This window comes from Thamnophis elegans, chromosome Z (assembly GCF_009769535.1).
Source record: "Thamnophis elegans isolate rThaEle1 chromosome Z, rThaEle1.pri, whole genome shotgun sequence".
In the NCBI taxonomy this organism is placed as follows: Eukaryota; Metazoa; Chordata; class Lepidosauria; order Squamata; family Colubridae; genus Thamnophis; species Thamnophis elegans.
Window position 1 is genome coordinate 117,501,118 of NC_045558.1, and position 21,513 is coordinate 117,522,630.

The following is a 21,513-nucleotide window of genomic DNA, read 5'->3' on the forward strand; positions in this document are numbered from 1 at the left end:
AAATAACATAGACCTGACTAGGTATCTACTTTGATGTCAAACAGCTTTTCTTATATTCTTAATCACCATCTGTTATTACAAATATTAAGAAAACAATTAAGAGATACATTCTTTAAAAAAAAAAGTTATAATTATTACAATTCAATAATCAATTATGATATAGTCGACATAACCAGGGATTTCAAAGGAATAATTTAATATCAATTAATAGAAATCTTTCAAAAACATTTTTCTTCAATTAAAAATGTATACGATCTAGCAGAGATTTTGCAAATATTCAAACAAGCAAACCAACTCCTTCCAATATACAAAATGTAAATTGTCAAATTTTGGATCCATTTCTTGCCCTCTAATTGGTGCATATGAAAAAGTTTAGCCATGAAATCAGACCACAGAGGTGAAGAAATCAGAGCCAGCCTTGGTTGATCTTTTCAACTATATGTTTAGCACCATTTTTTTCTCAATAACCTTCAAATTGCCCCTCTGATAAATCCAGAGGGACCAACTCAAAATTCCAGTTCCAGAACAAGCAAGGTTGACTTGGAATCAAAAGATTCTGATCACATACAATGGAGCCCAAATAATGCCTGTGAAATGGAACTGCAGTATAGAACTTAATATTGTATTTAAAAGCAATTATTTCTCACATATATTCATTAAAACAGCCATGTTTCATGACTTTTCAAACAAAGGAGGAGGTAGTAGTAGTAGTAGTAGTAGTAGTAGCAGCAGCAGCAGCAGCAGCAGCAGCAATAGCAGTAATAGTAGTAGTAGTAACAACCTAGAATTATATTTATTCAGAAAACAAAAGCCTTGATATTTTCACTCATGTTACTCCTTCATATAGTCAACATGTTTTTATCTCATCCACAATGGTTTGGGCCAGACTCTATCTATATCCCCAAAATCATCAGTTGAAAAATTGCTTCAAATCTATGAACAATGAGGTTCTAGTTCACACCACACTTTAAAACACTAAACAGAAGAGCAAAATCAACTTTCTTCTTTTAGTGATGGAAAACCAGGATCAGAATTCCCCCAGAATCCTCAACTTTTGTTTTAATCTGAAAGAGGCTTTCCATTCCTAATTCTGGAATCCTCTTTTCTGGTGGTACTGGAACTGGTGGGATTGTTGTCAGCAAGATGTGGAAACCCCATGGATCCTCTTCCAAACTTTGTCCCGATGATCCTTTGCCAAGCAAGGCTCCAAGATGGCTGCCATTTGAGTGATTTTTCGGTGGAAGCGGCAGCGGTCACGAGCCATTTCCTCCCATGGGCCCCGACGGGCAGCCCGAGAGGCGTAGTCCCAGACTACCAGTGAGTGGACAGTGACCACTGGGGAGAATCGGACCTAAGAATGAAGGAAAGATGTAAGTTAATCAGGCCAATACTTCTAGGTGGCTGCTTGTTGCTATAAATCAAGTAAACAATTAACATTATATTATACGACACACTCTTATCATATTTATTAGATTTTTATCTAGCCTTTATTACCTTTATAAGTACTCAAGTCTCATTGGACTTGAATACTTGAGAAAGCATAAAGTTCCTCTTATTTTCTTCACAATGATAACCCAGCGAGGTGAGTTGGGCTTAGAGAGTGATTGGCCCAAAATCATTCAGCCAGCTTTCATGCCTAAGGCGGAACTAGAACTCAATCTCTTTCTAGCCAAGCACGTTAATTACCACACCAACTGAGTAAATCTAATTTAAATGTAAACCAATGTTTGTCCTATTGTTTCTTCCTTTTTTCCTTCTTCGCTTCTTGCTTCTTTTCTTCTTATTTCTTCTTGTCTGTTTTCTTCTCATTCTCCAGCAGATGGGCTTGTGTCTGTGTCTCTCCATATTCACACGGCGTATTTATTATCTGCCAAGAGCTTCCCATTTGACAATACTGGTTATACACTTAGGCACTCCAATTCGCAAACCTATTCAGGGTCCTCCATCAAAGGATCCTCCTTTAATGTTATTCCTTGCTCAATCGTCTCCTTCCTCCATCTTTAAATTAGATTTTGTTCTTTATACTTATGTATGTAGTTGTTGATCTGAGATCTGTGGAAACTCGAGTTCCAAGCCACTTTTAACAGCCAAATTTAGTAGGTGACTTTAGGCTAATTATTTCTCACCCCAACTATTTAACAGGGCTGTTATGAGGATACAACTGAAAGAAAAAATATTTTCTATGTTCCCCTGGTGCTTTATAGGAGAAGTGGGGGGGGGGGGGGAACCAAGACATTTGTTCATTTGATTCATTTTAGGTGGTTTCCCAACAGTTCTGACACTGTTTCTTCTCAGTGGTAAAGTCCTTTTAATTTCATTTTATCCCCACTATAATCTGAGATTAGAGCTACATCCCATTTTTCTTCTGGGTGCAGTGCAAATCAAATAATTTCACTCTCACAAGAGGCACATAAAATCTGGTCAGCTAAAAGGTAGCCACTGGCCTCTAACACCCAGGAATCCCCATGGGTTATAATAATCATAATTCATGATCAACACCCAAGCTAATCCTTCGCATGTCAGTATATACAGGTGGTTGAATGTCTTTTTAACGTTTGCCTTAATAAAAGAGAGTTTACTTCCCATTCACAATCCCCATCTTTCAAAAATTATTTTAAAACAGAGGCCCAGTCTAAGTTCAAATAAAATTGTCTGGCTTGTTTACTTGCAGTTTTTCACGCTCTTCTTCCAAAGAGGTTTGTGCATTTAGGGTAGTTAAATAAGAATTTGAATCTGTCTATGGACTTGGCACATTTATGCAGAAGTGATAGTAAGGCAAAAAGGAAATAGAAAACAAAGCCAGGAATCTTTATTTTTAATTTATAATAGGCAATCTCTTAAAAGGAGGCAGGGAAATGACTCTACTCAACTGGGAAATGTCCTAATCTTACATCATTTATTTCCTTTGGAAGAGACGTATGATTCATAGTCAGGGACAATTAAAAAGAAACATGACTTCTATTTCTTCCTAATTCAGGCACTGATTTGGTGACTAAATTAATCATGTCACATCACATGAATCGTTCCCCTATTTGGTTTTCCACAGAGGTCTAACTCAATTGGAGCTGAATTCCCTGAAATTACTGAATGGGAAGGGCATTTTGTGAATGATAAAACCATCTTTGCTCCCTCAGGCATTCAGCCTTTTGTTCTTCCACATGTTCTTTGAAGAGAATACTCCAACAGTCTAATCCTAACACCTCTCCAATAAAAGTCTACCTTCTCCTCTAATGCAGTGGTAGTCAACCTGGTCCCTACTGTCCACTAGTGGGTGTTCCAGCTTTCATGGTGGGTGGTAGGGGTTTTGTCCAATACTGAAGCACTTTCCTTTTTTCAAATTTAATTGACTTTTTAAAAAAAATTAATACCATTATTTAAAAACATTTTCATTAGGTTTTCATAAAATCACCATTACTGTGGAACTGGTGGGCGGTTAGAAAATTTTACTACTAACAGAGATACAAAAGTGGGTGATAGGTATAAAAAGGTTGACTACCCCTGCTCTAATGTGTATGCCTCTGGCTGATAAAATACACAATAGTTTAATGACTATTATACATGTAGTCCTCAACTTACAATAGTTCATTTAGTGACTGTTCAAAGTTACAACAGCACTGAAAAAAGTGATTTATGGCCTGTTTTTCACACTTAAGACTGTTGCATTATCCTCATAATCATGTGATCAAAATTCAGATGCTTGGCAACTGATTTGTGACTGTTGCTGTGTCCCTAGGTCACATGATCCACTTTTGCAACCTTCTGACAAGCAAAGTCAATGTGGAAGCCAGATTTGCTTAACAACCATGTTACTAACTTAACAGCTGCAGTGATTCACTTAGCAAATGTGGCAAGGAAAGTCATAAAATGGGACTAACCTCTCTTAACAAATGTCTCATCTAGTAATGGAAATTTTGGGCTCAGTTGTGTTCATAAGTCAAGGTGTGTGTGTGTGTGTGTGTGTGTGTGTGTGTGTGTGTGTGTGTGTGTGTGTGTTTTCCAGTATAACTCTGGAGCGCCTCAAGCAATTTCAACCAAACTTGGGACACAGATGACTTACTTTCTGGAAACAAATATTGTGGGGGTAAGACACCTCTAAAACCCTTCAAGGTGTGTGTTAAGATACAGCCTGTTGTGTATTAAAATGGCTTCTAATGTACTGTCGCAAAATGGCTTCTACTGTGCAGCACAGTGGAGTTGCCATGGTAACTGTTTCACAGTACTCCGCAAGGAGGCTCCCTCTGCTAAGGGGGAAAATCCAACTTTAGAAATTACATTTGGTCTGGACGTTTCCCCCCTACAAATAAATAACCAGGCAATACTGGGTTATCGACTAGTTTCCAACAAAATGGACCATATAGCCTGGGACTTGGTTAATTGAGGGTCTGTCTCCTATAGTATCTGTCCGGCTAATCTAGTCTGACAGGGTTGGTGTGCTCCAGGTTTCTCCAGTTGAACAATGCTGTCTATCGAGACCCCAGTAGCATGCCTTCTCTATTCGATTCCATATAACAGTTCTCTACAAGGGGGTACTTCCCAAGGTCCAAGTGCCTGCCCCCCGGCCACTAGTGTTTCGATGGACCCCCAAAAATTGACTTTTCACCCATATCTTTGGCAACTAGGGGTGAAAGCCCCCTTTTCTTCTTATTCTTTGTTTTCAATCTGGTTTAGTTATTTTTGCTATTTTGACTCTTTTTTTGTTTTATGTTGTTTGATTGTTTCATTTTTCACACTTTGTAAACCACCCAAGGTAACAAAGAGTCAGTCAGCAAACTGAATAAATAAATGGAGCTAAAATCCTCACTTTCAACCTCAGCAAGAAATTCAACTGATGCAACTTTGCCCACTACTGTACTGCTTCAAAAACAACAGCTCAAAAGTACTGTGTATCATCTCTACTCTTCATCATCATGGTGAAAATAGTTTAAAAAAGCACAAACATTTTCTCAAACATAATCATGTGGGCAAGTCTAAATTTCAATCAGTCACAGCCAAGAGCAGAAATACAAGTGTTCATGGTTCCTAATTAAGGAGCCACAAAAAAACACAACAAAGGTGGATTTTGAAAATCCTCATTCCAAACACATTCATGGAGCACACATAAGTATTTTAGGACTCTCACCTTCTTTTTCACCTGGATTTCCTGCTGTGAAACTGTTTCTGCAGGGAGTGGAGAAGAGCTTTTCCTGAGACTTGGTTGGCAGCATAGGTAGGTCTCCTGATTTCTTTCAACTTTTTGATGTTCTCTGGGCAATGACTGCTTTGGGAGATGACATGATTCTTCAAGTTTAGAACTGGTTCTTGTCCAATAAGAAGAGACAGTTTCTTGATGGTTTGGGGCATTCAGTGAAGCAATGGTGAAGTCTGTAAGGGCCTGAATAGGTTTGGAAAAGCAAAGTGGATGTAAGGGATCACTGTTCATAGATAGAGCTCCACAGAGATTCTCAAAAACAATCTTCTGTACAGAGCCCTCCTCTTCTATATCCTGATAATTCTCTCGGTCTCCTGAATTGTTGCCATCAGAGCAAATTTGGGTCTTACTACTGTCTTCCATCTCATCCTCACTCCACCAGTCTTCTGAACTGTCATCATTGTCATCTTCTTCATCTTCTAATGGACTATAGAATAAGGAAAGTACCAGGGAACTCTGGAAGCTACCGGGGTTGGTAGGGGATTCCATGTTACACGTAGCTTCATTCTTTCCACTCTTTTGCTTCATTTCTGGTTTTTTCTCATCCTTTGAAGAACCAAGTGAACATATTAAGCTTTGTTTTCCACCTATTGGCGGATCCTGGTTAGATTTCATGTTCTTCTCCAGTTCCTGGGGAACGAAGGTGGTTTCCAAAATTTCATCAAGGCCCTTATTAAAATTTAATTGTCCATTAGGATTTAAGCAGTCCAAAGTATTTTCTAAGCATCCACAGAGGTCCAACTCTTTTATAAAGATTTCAGGATTGCAAGTATCTTCTTCCAACAACTTAAGAGAGACATGCTCAGAACTTTTTACAGTCACACATTCCATGTCCTTTCCTGAAGAATCTTGCCAATTATTTCTCAAATCAAATACTATCGTAGGACTTATTAAACACAGCTCAGAAATCCCTTCCTCTTCCAAATGCATGTTATTTACTGTAATGCTGCTTGAATCGATCAAAACTTGTTCAATGTCTTCTCCAAAACAGTCTAAAACCAAATTTCTCTCCGAAAGATGGTTTATATGACTCTTCAGAAAACAACGTTCTTGACAGCTGTCTTTCTCCATCATCTTCTCAGTGTTGTTTTTATTTCTTTTAAGTTCTCTGGCCTTCTTTATCTTCTCTAAGATGGGCAATGCTCTTCTAGCAATGCCCCTCAACATAGTCTTCATCAGGTTTGTAGAGAAAGGCTGCCAAAAATATAAAAATCTTCGCAACCAGACCATAGTGAGCTTGAACATATGTCGAAGAACTGAAAATGTGCCAGCAGGTGGGTAACTGACTGGTTCAAGAGGTGGATTTTTTGTCATCCCAAAGCCAAAGGGATAGCAACTGTTGAGGAGAATATTTTGGGGTTCAAAGGGTGAGGTGAACTGGCTGTCCATGATACACGGAGGCATTTTAAATCTGAAAAGAAGCAATCAGTGTTGGAATTTAGAGTAAGAACATGTAAGTTGAAACTCAAGATTCTTAGACTATAACAAACTACAGGTCCTTTGACTTATAACTATAATGAACCCCAAATTTCTATTGCTGAACAAGACAGGTAAGTGAATTGTGCCCCATTTTACCTTTTTTTGGTCACAGTTAAGTGAATCACTGCAGTTGTTAAGTCAATTATATGGCTGTGAAACGAATATGACTTTCAACACTGATTTTGCTTGTTGGAGTGATCACGTGACCCCAGGATAGCATGACTATCATAAATACATGCCAGTTGCCAAGTACCCAAATTTTGATCATTTGACCACAGGGATATGTGTGTGGGAAGGAGGGAGGGAGGGAGGGAGGGAGGGAGGGAGGGGGAGAGAGAGAGAGAGAGAGAGAGAGAGAGAGAGAGAGAGAGGGAGAGGGAGAGGGAGAGGGAGAGGGAGAGGGAGAGGGAGAAGAGAGAGAACATCAAGTCTAGCACTGTCCTTTGTCTCATACAGATCTCTTTCCCATCATCTGCTATTTTTAACAATATACCTATTTAGGACTAAACTATACTACTCACATATAGTTCTACCAAATACTTTACTATAGTAGTCTTCGTTTTATTTTTATGCAGGAAACCATGACAACTTTAAGATGTGTGGATTTTAAGCATGGCTGGCTGAGGAATTGTGGGAGTTGAAGTCCACATATCTTCAAAGTTGCTATGGTTGTACTGTGCATACATAAACACACATATAAACACACACACACACGCACACACACACACACACACACAAATCTAGCAAACAAACATTTTATTATAGTAGTTTTTCTTTTTATGCAGGAAACAATAACAAAATAAAAATAATGAAAACATGGAAATATCAATTAACATAAGTAATAATGTAATAGACCAGTCTGTTAAAAAATATGTTTTGACATATTTTCTAAGGATGATCGTTTTATGCAAACCTAGTGAAGGGGTCATGCTGTGATTGAAAATTAAGTCATGGGTAATCCTCACCTTATAACCATTCTTTTAATGATAGGCTTGGCAAAAGTGATTCATGATCTGTTCTCACACTAATGACTGTCACCACCCCTGTGGTCACGTGACTGCAATTATGGACCTTAGCTACCAAGTCACATTTACAACCTGTTGCAGCAGCCTGTGACTTGGTGATTGCAATTTGTGACTTTTTTTGCCAATCTCCAGCATGACTCACTTAACAACAGTTGTAAAAACTATCATAAAATCGGATTTGATTTCACTTACGACAGGAATTCCGGTCCCAATTGTGATCATGAGATGAGGACTATATTTCATTCTAGATATTCTGGTCCATAACTCCTAACACCCTTCAGCTATATCTGAGATTTCTGGGCATTGCTATTCAACAACATCTGAAAAATCATAATTTCCCACCAACTTTCTTACACTATTCCGATTAAAACCTTTTAATTTGGTCCAGAAAAATAACTGGCATTCTGGCACAAATTTTTAATATGACTAAAAATGCATGATCTTCTTTTACTGCAAAGTCTGCAAGAATATCTTTAATTTTTTTCAGAGGGAAAACAAGAGCATTTAATGCTTGCTTTATACCAAGTCGTGTTCCTGGTATCAGATTCAAATGCTGAACCTCAAAGCCAGAATAACAGAGTTGGATGAGACCTTGGAGATCTTACAGTCCAGGGGTCCCCAAACTTTGCAAATTTAAGACTTGTGGACTTCAACTCCCAGAATTCAGAGCTGGTTGGAGAATTCTGGGAGTTGAAGTCCATAAGTCTTAAAGTTGCCAAGTTTGAAGATCTCTGTTCTAGTCCAACTCAGGAAAGAGTTGGCCTATACCATTTCAGACAAATGGTTGTCCAATCTCTTCTTAAAAACTTCCAGTGAAGCCTGAAAGGGAACAGGTTCTGGCATTTGGAAAACCACAACTCCAGCATTCTTTAGAAAATCAAAGTGGAACAAATTCCCTTCCAGGGCATCCTTGTTCCTTTGCTAATCCACTTTTCTCAACAAAAGGCCAAATTCAAAATAAGCTTTGAGAAACAAGAGCTGGCAAGTGGAGGCACGGGAAAGAGAAAGAGGCTGGAAGACCACATTCTTAGGTGCCTTTCTCCCAAATTCCAGCACAATTCCTTCTGCCCCCTACCTGTACAGGTGAACTACCTGTTCACCTCCCAGCTTTCTTAAGGAAGGTTTCACCAGTTGAGGTGTGTAGGCTGAATTCAGGGCGCGCCCCAGACAAGTTGAAGCAAGTGCCCCTGGAACGCTGGCAACACCCCAGTCCGGAAGAAAGGGGGGAACCGCGCGCGCACATACATACACACACACAGAGTTCGGATGCTGAGTGTGCAGCTGCCAGGAGAGAGGAGGAGAGACAACCCTTCTGACCCACAACAGGTTAGATCTGGAAGTGGGGGGAGGAGGGGACTATATTCACAAAGGGAATCATCAATGTTTGAGAAGCGACAGTCATTACAAAGGAGCAGAAAGGTTTGCAAATGATTGTGGACTGAAATTCTTTTTGATGGTGGATTTGAATGATCAGAAGTTATCAGTGCAAAGAGCTTGGATCCTCTAGGAGAAGATCCTAATGGAATGTAGAAGAATATTATGGAAAGTGGGACAAGAATTGCAAAGTGGCTTTTGCTGAGGATATCTGGTTCTTTCTGAAAGAGGAAAGTAAGGAGGGTCCAATGAGAGTTTCCTAAGAAGCATTTGATGGATAACAAACAGTAGCATTGGAAGGAGGGGGGGGAGGGGGCTGGTAAAATTGGAAGCTGAGTCAGGAAGAGGAGGCTGATTACTTTGGGGGTGGGGTGGGGGGCAAAGAAAGGGGAGGGAAGGGAGAAAGAGACTCAAAAGAGTGTCCATAAAAGTCCCTATTCTACAGCAAAAACAACAACACAACACACCTTGGAATATTCTTTGGATGAGGAATCTCAACTAACCCTTCTAGAAGACACCAGGTTGGATAAGCCATCCTACACTTTGGAGAACCACAGACCAAGACTTGAATAATTCACCTTGCATGAAAATTAGAGAGTGGCATAGCAATGATATTTTGAAGGACCAGAGCAAAAAGGACAGCACCTTGGGGGGGGGGAAGCGGGGGAGAGAGGCAAAAGCCAAGAACAATCTAGGCTTTAGATGGGGGATCCAGGATCGAGGGAAGGCGACCCACCACGCTTGTGCCAACGGAGGAGAAACAGTTCTGAGAACCGCACGAAGCGAGAGGGAAGATTACCAACAATTAAAAAGGGCGGATCGCTTGGGTGGATGCCTGGGAAGGCAACCCAGAGGGCGGAGGTGGCAGGGCTATCATAATGCCAAGCCGGGACACCTGGCCCGAGTTCGGGAAAACCAGAACTTTTCTGAAAACAGGCGTTGCCTTCGGGAAGTGCCTAAAGCACGTGAGAAACAGAACACACGGGGTGTGGAGGCGGGGAATCAGCTTGGAAACCCGCATTTTTGCCGGGAATAAGCAGGAGATCGAACCCCACAATAGACCAAGGGGTCCAGGACACCCAAGAGCCCCAATACATTGGGGGGGGGGCAGCATTTTGGGATCTCCCCACCCAACCCCGCCCCGGGGGGAAGAAAAGTCTAATGGTTTTTTTAACCCTCTTACCTGTGGATTTTTAGCCAGTAATTAACTCGCTCCAACATGTAACCGCGGGATAAACGCGAATAAGCGGCCGGACGGTAGGCTTTGCAAAACAGCAGCTCTTCTCGGCACGAACCATTTCGCCCTATCGAGAATGACCTTTGCTTTTCCTGTGTAGATTTAGAACGGAATGTTTGATGGCAAAGCGAAACCCGCAGGCGCTTTATATAAACTCGTTCCGCAATGGAAAGACGTCATCGCATTGTGACGTTGAAGGTACGGGGCGTGGCCACAGAGGCAGAGGGAGAGGGACGTGAGGACTCTAGAAGGGGAGGGGCGCGCGAAGGATGTGGTGACGTCAGGGGAATTTTCGGTTGCCGACGGCCTGTGTGGGTTGGGGGGGGTTGGGGGTGGGCGGGCGGAAATGGAAACTTACCCAATACTTTCAATTTTCGCTTCTGGAGTTTAAAAAACATTATTTGGAAAAACATACTTAAAAAAAAAAACATCCTTGAATAATGTTGACAGACTGTAGGGCAGAGGTTACTCACTGGTGTACTCGTGGTGTACAGAGGTTACTCACTGGTGTACAGAGGTTACTCACTGGTTACTCACTGGTGTACACGAGTGGTCCACTCCATGGACCACTCGTGGTGCGCGAGAAAACTTTTGGTGGTCCTCAGAAAAATTATTTGCATTTTTTATATTGCACTAAATGCGATTTATCTTTTTACTAGTGGCCCACGGGATTTAAAATTATGAATTTAGTGGTCCCTGAGGTCCAAAAGGTTGGTGATCCCTGCTCTAGGGAGATTCTCAGTCATCCAGGTCATGGTTGTCCCAAAGATGCTTTTTCAAGAGGCAACTGGACTCTGTGGTTTTTCTTTGAAGACAGCTTCTTGGATGAGGAGTGAAACGTCTTAAAAAAAAAAACGGCAAGAAAGTCCAGTTGCCGCTTGAAAAAACACCTTTGGGTCAATATTGTTGAGACTTTGGAAAAAATGCAAAGGAGAAACAACTAAGATGATTAAAGGCCTTGAGACAAAATCCTATGAAGAATGTTTGCACGAATTGGATATGGCCAATCTACTCTAGCCAAAGGAGGACTGGGGGGGGGGGGAACAATACCAGTGTTCCAGTATTTGAGAGTTTACCACAAATAAGAGGGGGTTCAATTTATTTTACAAAGCACCAGAAGGCAAGACAAGAAACAATGGATGGGAACTAATCAAGGAGAGAAGCAACCTGGAATTAAAGAGAAACTTCCCAACAGTGAGAACTATCAACCAATGGAAAAGCTTGCCTTCAGAAGTTTTCGGTATTTCATCTCTGGAGGTTGTTAAGAAAAGATTGGACAGACACCTGTCTGAAATGGTCTCCTGCTTGAGTAAGGGGTTGGACTAGAAGACCTCCAAAGCCCCTTCCAGCTCTAGTCTGATGATGATGATGATGATGATTCAAATAGAATTGGATGCCTTGTTTGCAGAGGAAAGAGCTGCAGCTAACAAGGAGTTTGGGGTCTGAAAAATACAAAGCTTATTTCATCATCCATGTGTAGATTTATTTACCAACATTTTGCCCCGCCTTTTTTTCAACAACTCACTCTAGCTGCTACTGGATAGGGAGTCCTCGACTTGCAAAAGTTCATTTAGTAACCCTTCAAAACTACAACGGCACTGAAAAAAGGGACATGGCCATTTTTTTACATGGCCATTGTAACATCACAGGATCAAAATTCAGATACTTGGCAACTGACTCATATTTATGATGGTTGCAGTGTCCCGGGATCATATCATCACCTTTTGCTACCTTTTTATAAGCAAAGTTAGTGGGGAAATAACTAGAGCTACAAATAGAAAAGGCTACAACTCAGAATTCTACCTTTGATACGGTCACAGATATTTTACATGAGACAAAAAAAACACACACACCTTAGTCCTGTTCAAATGCACACAAATAAATCTACAGGAAGAATAGAATAGTTGGAAGTGAAGTAAAGAAAAAAAACTTTTTAAAACTTTGTTTTCAAAATCCTTTCCCATTTGGTAAGCAAGACAGGAGGTATTTTGGAGCGGAGAGATAACGTTTTATACATACTGTGCCGCCATGGCAACTTTAATATGTGTGAATTTTAAGCATGGCTAGCTAAGGAATTCTGGGAGTTGAAGTCCACACATCTTAAAGTTGCCATGGTTGTATTATGCATAAACAAACACACTCATAAACACACACGCACACACTAATTTGCATGTTGTAATAAAGTGCAACAAGGAAAGGACACCAGGAGTTCATATGGTTTTCTTGCATAATGGACTCTGACTACAGTCATTATTTTATCGAATCCCCAAAGACTCTAGCTAGGCTAGGCATGTCACACCCACCACCCACAGGCTGCATGTAGCACCAAATAGTGATTTATATGCCTTAACTATACTATATATTTTACATGCGATCCAAGACAATTCCTCTATACTCAGTGCGGCCCAGAGAAGCCAAAAAGTTGGAATGGATACCCAGGTTTCAGACAGATGACAATTTCATCATAAGGGAAAAAGAAGAAAAATAAATAACACATGGAATACCAAAAAAGTCAAAAGATAAAAACTGGGAAACTACCAAAAATATTTTTGTTTTTTTCTCTGTTTCTATAGTCTCTGACTCAGGGGTGGGTTCTTGCCAGTTCTAACCTTCTCTATAGAAGAGGTTCCACAAATCTACAGTGCAGTTTAGAACCAGTTCCAGCTCCCTCCCCCCCACCCGTCCGCACATCATCAAGATGAAGAGCGAGAAGAGGAATTCTGGGAGTTGAAGTCCACAAGTCTTAAAGCTGTCAAGTTTGAACACCCCTGGGTTTTTTTCCCTAAAGGGTTAGGAGTGCAAGGGTCTTGTAATTTGACATCTTTAAGACATACGTGCTTCAAATGCCAGAGTTTCTGAGCCAATATTTTGGTTGTTAAGCAAGAGCGTTGTTAAGTGAGTTTCACCACATTTTACAAGTTGGCCACACCCACCCAGTCACATGGCTGGCAAGCCACTCTCACCTGGTCATATGGCTGGCAAGCCACTCCCACAAAGCAGGCCACACCTACAGAAGAGGTTCTAAAAAAATTTGAAACCTACCACTGCTCTGATTTATTAGAGATTTTGCCTTGTATAATTTTTTAAACCAACACTTCCCTTCCAAACTTAAGGAGTGAAAGTAAAAGTTTTTTTTTTTTGCTGATGATTGAAAATTAATGTACAATTAAGTAGCCCAAGTAGGGGAAAGGGATAGAAAATTCTAACCCTAGCTGTATTATTACTAGTACGTACATGATCAGATACATGTACAGCAGTGGTGAGTTCCAGATTCCGTTCCAACTAGTATGGTTGGAACGGCCCCAGAATCACCCACATGCATGCGTGTGGTGCACGTGGTACGTGTGCACCCCTGCGCAGTGCGCATATGGATTGCAGCATCAAATGACGCTTCCGCAAGCCTTCGCGACACTCCAGCTGCTCAGTAGAGTGTTGCGCAGGTGCCATACGTGCCATGCACATGCGCAGAAGCACAAAAAGCTTAAAGCACAGGTAAGGAGCTCGGGCGGGCAGGTGGGCCCTCCAGAGCACCGTACCGGAACGGTACCCAGTGCTCTGGGCAGGATCCGCCTGCAACGCACTACTGATGTACAGGTATGATAACTGTTATCTTAATTTGCATTAGTACAAATTAGTCAAATTTAGTCTATTCTTAAGTAGGATGTATGATTATTTGCATTACATGTAAATTAATCTGAGTAGGAATTCCTAATGTCTAACACATTTTTATCAAGCAGAGTTTTCAACAAAGGTTTATAAAATGAATAATACTTGTGTTTAATGTTTCTGCCACCTTATGGTACATTCCTTCCCCTAATGATATTACACTGGATATACAAAGACGATGCTTTAATAATGAAAAATAAGTCATTTTTTCTCGCAGTCCAACCCACTTAACAGGGTTGTTGTTGTTACAGAGAAATATAGGTGGAGGAAAAATTACAAAATAATAAAGGTAAATATATAAATGGCAAATCAAAGGAAGGACTTTGTTCTATATTGGACATACATAAGAGATCTATTAAAGTTCTGAAAGGTTTTATTAGAAGGGTCAAAGAAAATGAAAACAAGCTCTAGGACATTGTTTGAAGGGATTAAAGGTCAACATTTTTAAAAGTAAAAGGAAGAAATACAATTTGAGTTTATTTGATCAAGGTTGAAATAGTTATGATTTTATTTCTAGTAATTCTTAATGGACTTTTGCTGATTGAATGACAGATTTTAAGGATTTGTTTATAGGTGAGAGATGAAATGTGGGATGAAAAGATTGTTTATTGTATTTTAAGAGAAGATGATAAGGTGTTAAATTGTTTATACTTGTGATGAAGAGGCGATTCTTTCTTTAAGTATTTTTTTCTTTCTTTGCTATACTTTATGCAAAGGAACAATAGTTCTTGCCTATTTATCTTCTTTCTAAAGGACATGTCTGTCATCATTGATGCAGAAATACGATTAACATATTTCTAGACTCCTTCTCATGAACCTAAGATTATGAGCTCTAAATACTTGACATTCCTAGCAAGCAATTAAAGCTCAGGAAATAATTAAGACTTGCCCGCACAAATTATTCTTATTCCCTTTTTTTAAACCACCTCTGACCCTCAGTTGCTCCTTCAGCTTCAGTCCTTTAAATATAAACACCAAAGTCTGATATCTGTAATGTCTTTTAGGATTTTAAAAATATTAAAGGCATTTTTTGTATATTAAGAGCATGCAACAACATGCAATGTGTCATCCAAATAACATGGATAATGTACTTGCCTCAGGTCATGACATGAAATGATGCAAAAGTACCTAATATATATAATTTGTACAATTATCTCTTGCCACATGTGTCCATTTCAGCACCCTCGTGGTTTGTAAAGATGTTTATATCCTGCAGTCTTTCCTTCTCCAGGTTAAATGTACTCAATGCCTCCAACGTTTCCTTGTTAGTTTTTCCTTAAACATTCCTCGCCATACTTCAGTTTCTCTGTGTTCATCCTAAAATACAGGATCCGCACCTGGATATTTGTTTGTTTGTTTGTTTGTCAAACATGTACAAGATAACAAGGATAGGTATGAACATAAATATGAACAAAGGAAGTAAATACAGATAAATGGGGACAGTAAGACAGCGTGCTGGTGCGCTTATGTACTCCCCATTTACGGACCACTTAAGAATGGGGTGAGGTCCACAATAGAGAGTTTAAGGTTGAAGTTGTGAGAGTTAGAGAATCTAACAATGGAGTCATAGAGCATTCTAGATTTTGACAACTCTGTTGCTGAAGTCGTTTTTTCTGCAATCAAGTTTGAAGCGGTTTACCTTGAGTTTGTATCCATTGTTTGCCCGTGTATTATTGTTGTTAAAGCTGAAGAAAACGTTGACAGGCAAGATGTTATTTTGTGTACTAAGCTTAAATTGAAACGCAGGGGGGCGCAGTTTCAGATTGTCCAAGCCCAAAATTTCAAGCCTGGTGGGATAGGAAATTTTATTGTGAGCAGAGGAGTGGAGTACTCTTCTCGTGAAATACCTCTGGACCAGGGGTGGGTTTCTCGCCCCGTTCCAACCGGTTCGGTTGGAACGGGGCCGGCGGCATCCTCGTGCATGTGTGCGACGCACGCGTGCACGCGTGCAGCACAAGCATGCGTACTAGCGTCTGTGCGATGCTCCAGCTGCTCCTGGAGGATCGCGCAGGCGCTGTATGCGTCCTGCGCATGCATGGAAGCGCAGAACTCGTCAAATCTGGGTAAGAAGCGCAGGCGGGCGGGTGGGCCCTTTGCCGTTCCCGGAAGTTACTTACTTCCGGGTTCGCCGACCAACCAGTTCGCAGGGACCGCCGCAAACCGGTTGAAACCCACCCCTGCTCTGGACCTGCTCAATCGTGTTAATGTCTGATATACAGTGTGGATTCCAGGCAGATGAGCTGTATTCGAGAATAGGTCTAGCAAAGGTTTTGTATGCCATAGTTAGTAATACAGTATTACCAGAGTAGAAGCTTCACAAAATTAGGTTAACAACTTTTAATGCCTTTTTGACAATGCTGTTACAGTGAGCTCTGGGGCTTAGATCATGTCGATCCTACTCATATAATCTTCTGTGTATGATCTGATCAAGACAGAGCAGAGAGAATTAATTATAATTATCCTCGTAAGTTGAGGACTAATTGAGCCCAAAATGTACACAGTTAAGTGAGACATTTGTTAAGTGAGTTTTGCCCCTTTTTGCAAGTTTTCTTGCCAAAGTTGTTAAGTGAATCAATGCAGTTGATAAGTTATTATCCTGATTGTTAAGTGAATCTGCCTCCACCATTGACTTTGCTTGTCAGGAGGTCGCAAAACATTATCCCAATGCCCCAGGACACAGCAACCGTCATAAATATGAACCAGTTGCCAAGCATCTGAATTTTGATCACATGATCATAGGGATGCTGCAAAGGTGGTAACTATGAAAAATGGCCATGAGTTACTTTTTTCAGTGCCGTTGTAACTTCAGTCACTAAACAAACTGTTGTAAGTCGAGGACTACCTGTATATGGAAACAGATGAGGAAGTCACTTTCTAGTTTCTTTCTAGTTTCATTTTCTCTTTTCTTTATTCCCTCCAATCTGTTTTTAACCTTGTGAACTAAATACAGTTGAATTGACAATTTAACCAATTCATTTGTCCCATTGAAACCGGTGGGAATAGTCTAACTAGGGATACACCTATGGAAAGGGTTGTGTCCCTTATTGAATTGGGGGCGGGCTTCGAATCTCATAACCTAGTAATTTCAAAACTCAACTATTGCAAAGTGCTTTACGTGGGGCTGCTCTTAGAAAAAACCTCAGAAACTTCAACAGGTTCAGAAGAAAGGGACATGGGCATGATGACTATGCCCACATGAACCTCTGTTTCCCAAGCTGCACTGATTGCCAATTTGTTTCCAGGTGCTAGTCAAAGTGCTGGTCTTTTATATACAGGTAGTCCTTGACGTACGACCAAAATTGAGCCTAAAATTTCTGTTGCTAGTTGCTTCAGTTGTTAAGTGAATTGTTAAGTTTGTAACATGGTTGTTAAGTGAATCTGGCTTCCCCATTGACTTTGCTTGCCAGAAGGTTACAAAAGAGGATTCATGTGACCCTGGGACACTGCAATGTCATAAATATGAGTCAAATGCCAAGTGTCTGAATTTTGGTGATATGACCGTGGGGATTCTTCAACAGTTGTGTGAAAAACAGTGATAAGTCACTTTTTTCAGTGACATTTTAACTTTGAACAGTCACTAAATAAACTATTGTAAGTTGAGGACTACCTGTCATAACTGTAACCTTTAACTGGACAAAATGATGCATTATGGGGCAACACATTTTGAACCAAAATATCTCAAATGGGTTAACTTACAGAAACTTTCTGTTGCTAAGTGAGAAAGTTGTTAAATGAATTTTGCCCCATTTTACAACCTTTGTTGCTACTCTCGTTAAATGAATCACTCTCGTTGTTAAGTTACCAACAGAGTTGTTAAGTGAATCTGGTTTCCCCATTAACTTTGCTTGTCACATGGCCCCCAGACACTACCACCATCATAAATAAAAATCAATTGCCAATCCTCTGAATTTTGATCATAAGACCTCAGGGGGATGTCGCAACTGTTGTAAGAGTGAAAAACAGTCATAAGTCTTTCAGTGCCATTGTAGCTTTGGAGGGCCACTAAATGAACTCTTGCAAGTGGAGGACTACCTTTATTATTGTAAGCCACCCAAACTCAGTTTGGAATCAGGCAGTGCCTAAATTGAATTAAATGAAATAAAAAATATTTGACTAAATCTGATACTAATTTTTATCTTTCTTTGCAAATGGAAACAAATTGAAGGCACTACGGAGAAATCTTATGCATAACTGTGTGAAGCAGGTGGAAGAAAGAACATCAGTTGAAGTATCCTGTTGCTTGGTGTTACAGGAGGATAAAAATGAGGGCGAAATGAGATACCAGAATGGGATAGAGCTTAAAAAAACAAGATTATGGGGATAACAAAGGATTAGCAGTTCAGAAGTAGAACTTGATGGTCTTTTTCAACAGCAGAACTCAATCTGTAACCCTATAAGTGCTTAGCTTGAAGCAAGAGGCACTGAAGTCAGCAGAACAATAATTCTGTGATATAGGATTGTATTATCAGAGAGCACAAAGATGTGAGTTGTTGATGGAAGACACTATATTTCACCAATTACATGGACTGTTCTTGAAGCAGATACTAATTTCCTTGTTTGTGGGGATGTTTATGTTCTTAATCTGGGCATACCTGGGCATCAGTGTTTCTCAACATCGCAACTTTGCCTTTTCTCTAATTCAATGTTATAACCAAAATTTCTTGCCCATATAATCATTGGTTCTTTAACCTGTTCCTCTTCCATTTTAAATATGTATAACTAAATAAGTAGTTATATATTGTCTTTATCAATTTTTCATCCGTCCCCATCAGAATCTTATCAAGTTTTATTGATTCTTTGTTTATGCCTCATGTTTTAACATCTTTCTCATATCTTGATTGTAGCTTCACCTTTTGATTCTGAAATTGTTGACTAGTTTTCAACTCACCATTTTCGCTCAAAATATCTTTGTAGAGTACAATTTCTTCAAAATTAATGAGGTTTGGCTATATTAATACTTCCATTGTAGAAAGCCAGACTGGTATTGCCATGTAGTGTTGTGTTTTAATTTTTTCCAAAATATAGAGCAGTGAATTCCTCACATGATCCCTTTGGAAGCATCCATGCACCGTATCCTGCCATACCATAAGAAGGCCAACCTAATCATGTCCTTCTAATAGTAATAACCTTCTGTTTGTCAAATTTATCAATCTTTTATCCATGTAAGAGCTGATGCCTAATAATATAATTCCCAGTCTGGGAGTCCAAATCTCAAAATTTTAAGATGTACAGATTTAAACTCCCAGAATTCCACAGCCAGCATACTGTACCTCTGTACATGTACATCTGTCTAGATCATGATTCATCTTGACTAGGAATTAGACCAGATTTTTCTAGACTGGCAACCCTCCTAGTGAGACTTCAATGGTAGTTGAATTTTGGGCTGTTTGTGCATTTGAATGATATTCAATGGACATAATTTTAATAAATCTCTGCCTCTAGACATCCTGTTATTAATTTTTGGGAATAGTAATTCAATGCTCCACAAAGTTTGTTTGATTTTGGTTTATTGTGTTATAGGAACTTAAATCTAAATATATTCAGTAGACTATGATAAAGCTATGATAGTACAAAGTGTGAATGTAGCTATGACAGCAGAGGTGGTATTCAGCTGGTTCGGACTGGTTTGCCCGAACTGGTAGCGGAAATTGCGGGTGGGCCGGCTGGAATTGGTAGTGGAAATTGCAGGAGGGCCCGCTCCCCCGGCTCTATGCCATTGTTCTTAGACATGTTTTTAAGGCCGGGTGCATGCACAGAATGTGCGTGTGAGCACAAAGCACATGAGTGGAAGACTGGGTGCATGTGCTGAAGGGGCGCGTGTGCCCGCAAACCGGTGGTAAAAAAAATGCAAAGCCCACCGCTGTATGAAGTTATTTTTTTCAAGAGTATCGATTGTATTGGATTATAAAAACCTTGTCTCGTAAAAGAGTCACACAACCACTATTTCTATAACCAAAAAGCACCATCTGCATGCAAGGAAGAGATAGAAACTGCACTGGAAAACTGATGTTTGCAGAAACCGTCCTAAAGAAAGAAACATTCAAAGAAACTTTAGCCAAACAATTCTGCAATTCTACACACTGAGCTTAGTTAATCACAGTATATTGGCTGATGGAGGAGACGAAATTCCACAGGAACTGGAGCGCAGACGGGGAAATGTGACAAGCAGCGCATTTTGCTATGCAATCTTCTTTAGGGGGATGTAGTGAAGAGGCGTTTGCAGGTCCTGAGAAGCTTACTAGTTTATTGTGCTTGATCCCTTCTGCAAGCCTTGGGAGTTCCTACATGGTTTATTGCAGGGGTGGGCAACTATGTCCCCTTTATGATCTGCGGACTTCAACTCCCATAATTCTGACTCCTAACTGACGGATGATCTTGCTTTAGTGGCTCAATTTTTCCCTTGCACCTTCCTTTCAACATTGAGGGGAACCAACCATAGTAAAAGGAGAATGACCACACGACTATGCTCCCTGTTCCTAATCCAAGTACACCATCCAGAAGGATAACGTGATAGATGCTACCAAAAGCTGCTAAGATATCAAAAAGACCAGGGGATTTTTATGACCTCAAGCCAGGGTTCACCAGAGATCATCAACAAGAGGAAACAACGATGTCTCAATACTATCTCCCAATCTGAAATCTGATTGAAAAAGGACAACCCATTTCTTCCTGGAATCTCTGAAGTCATAGCCCAATAACCTTTTCAAAAATCTTCTAAGAAATGAAGTTAGAGACTGGAGAGAAGATTTCCAGAACCGTTGAGTCTTCACACACTAGTGTAGGAAGTTAGCACCCATCCCTTTCCTAGAAGAATGAAATATTTTGCGAAATATTAAAAAGCCAGAACATTATATTTCCCTAAAGGAGAAATAGGGGAACATGCTCTCGGAGACAAAAAGCATCCCCCAAGTCTTTCTTAATAGCCCCCAGCAGATATTTTGTGCCCATTGGGCCAGCCTATCTACAAAACACAAGAGCTTCAGGTCCAGGGTGATGGGATTAAGACATAACCCTTCAGGACATAATAGGATTAACCCACTACCATCTAGCAGCAGAGCAATCTCCTGGGAACATTGCATCACCCTCCAGGCTTCAACCAAACTTAACTGAGACAACCTACAGAGCCAGCTATAACACCTATGACAGCAAATAGAATACATGTTCTTGCACAGGAACAGGAAGTTCAAGTGCAAAGCCCAAGAAAAAGTATAAAAGCCACCCACTCTCAACTCCATGGGATCAGCTACCGAGAATCACACATGCTTGGTGGTTCTGTTTCATCAATAAATGGACCCCCTTTCCAGTATTGGGTTCCGGATTCCGTAGCAACCAGTACACTGCAACGGGGCCGGGCATCCACCATGTGCATGTGTGCTGCGCACACATGTGCACCCACCACCAGCAACACTTCAACTGCTTGGTGGAGTGTTGCACAGGGGCTGTACGCTACATGTCCATGTGCAAATGGCCTGGTTCAGTCAACTACAGGTAAGGACGGCGGGCAGGCAGGCAGGCCCTTTGGAGCATCCTACCAGAATGGTACC

The 21,513-nt window shown here is 40.4% G+C and overlaps 1 protein-coding gene across 1 annotated transcript; it reads right to left on the reverse strand.

The window, feature by feature from the left end:
• Positions 1 to 179: 179 nt before the first annotated feature.
• LOC116522472 (protein phosphatase 1 regulatory subunit 15A-like) lies at positions 180 to 10,466 on the reverse strand. Its single transcript, XM_032237392.1, has 3 exons — positions 10,250 to 10,466; positions 5,120 to 6,599; positions 180 to 1,351 (listed from the first exon to the last, which is right to left on the reverse strand). Exons 1-3 carry the CDS (start codon positions 10,285 to 10,287, stop codon positions 1,136 to 1,138), a joined length of 1,734 nt encoding a protein of 577 aa, XP_032093283.1. The 5' UTR covers positions 10,288 to 10,466; the 3' UTR covers positions 180 to 1,135.
• Between the last annotated feature and the right edge of the window lie 11,047 nt (positions 10,467 to 21,513).

What these genes read in the sequence shown, in the direction of transcription:
- LOC116522472 (XM_032237392.1), bottom strand. Translation starts at nt 10,287, where the DNA reads ATGTTGGAGCGAGTTAATTACTGGCTAAAAATCCACAG. An exon ending in TACTGGCTAAAAATCCACAG is followed by an intron (nt 6,600 to 10,249) that starts GTAAGAGGGTTA and finishes GCTTCTTTTCAG; the next exon opens with ATTTAAAATGCCTCCGTGTA. An exon ending in AAATCCAGGTGAAAAAGAAG is followed by an intron (nt 1,352 to 5,119) that starts GTGAGAGTCCTA and finishes CTTCATTCTTAG; the next exon opens with GTCCGATTCTCCCCAGTGGT.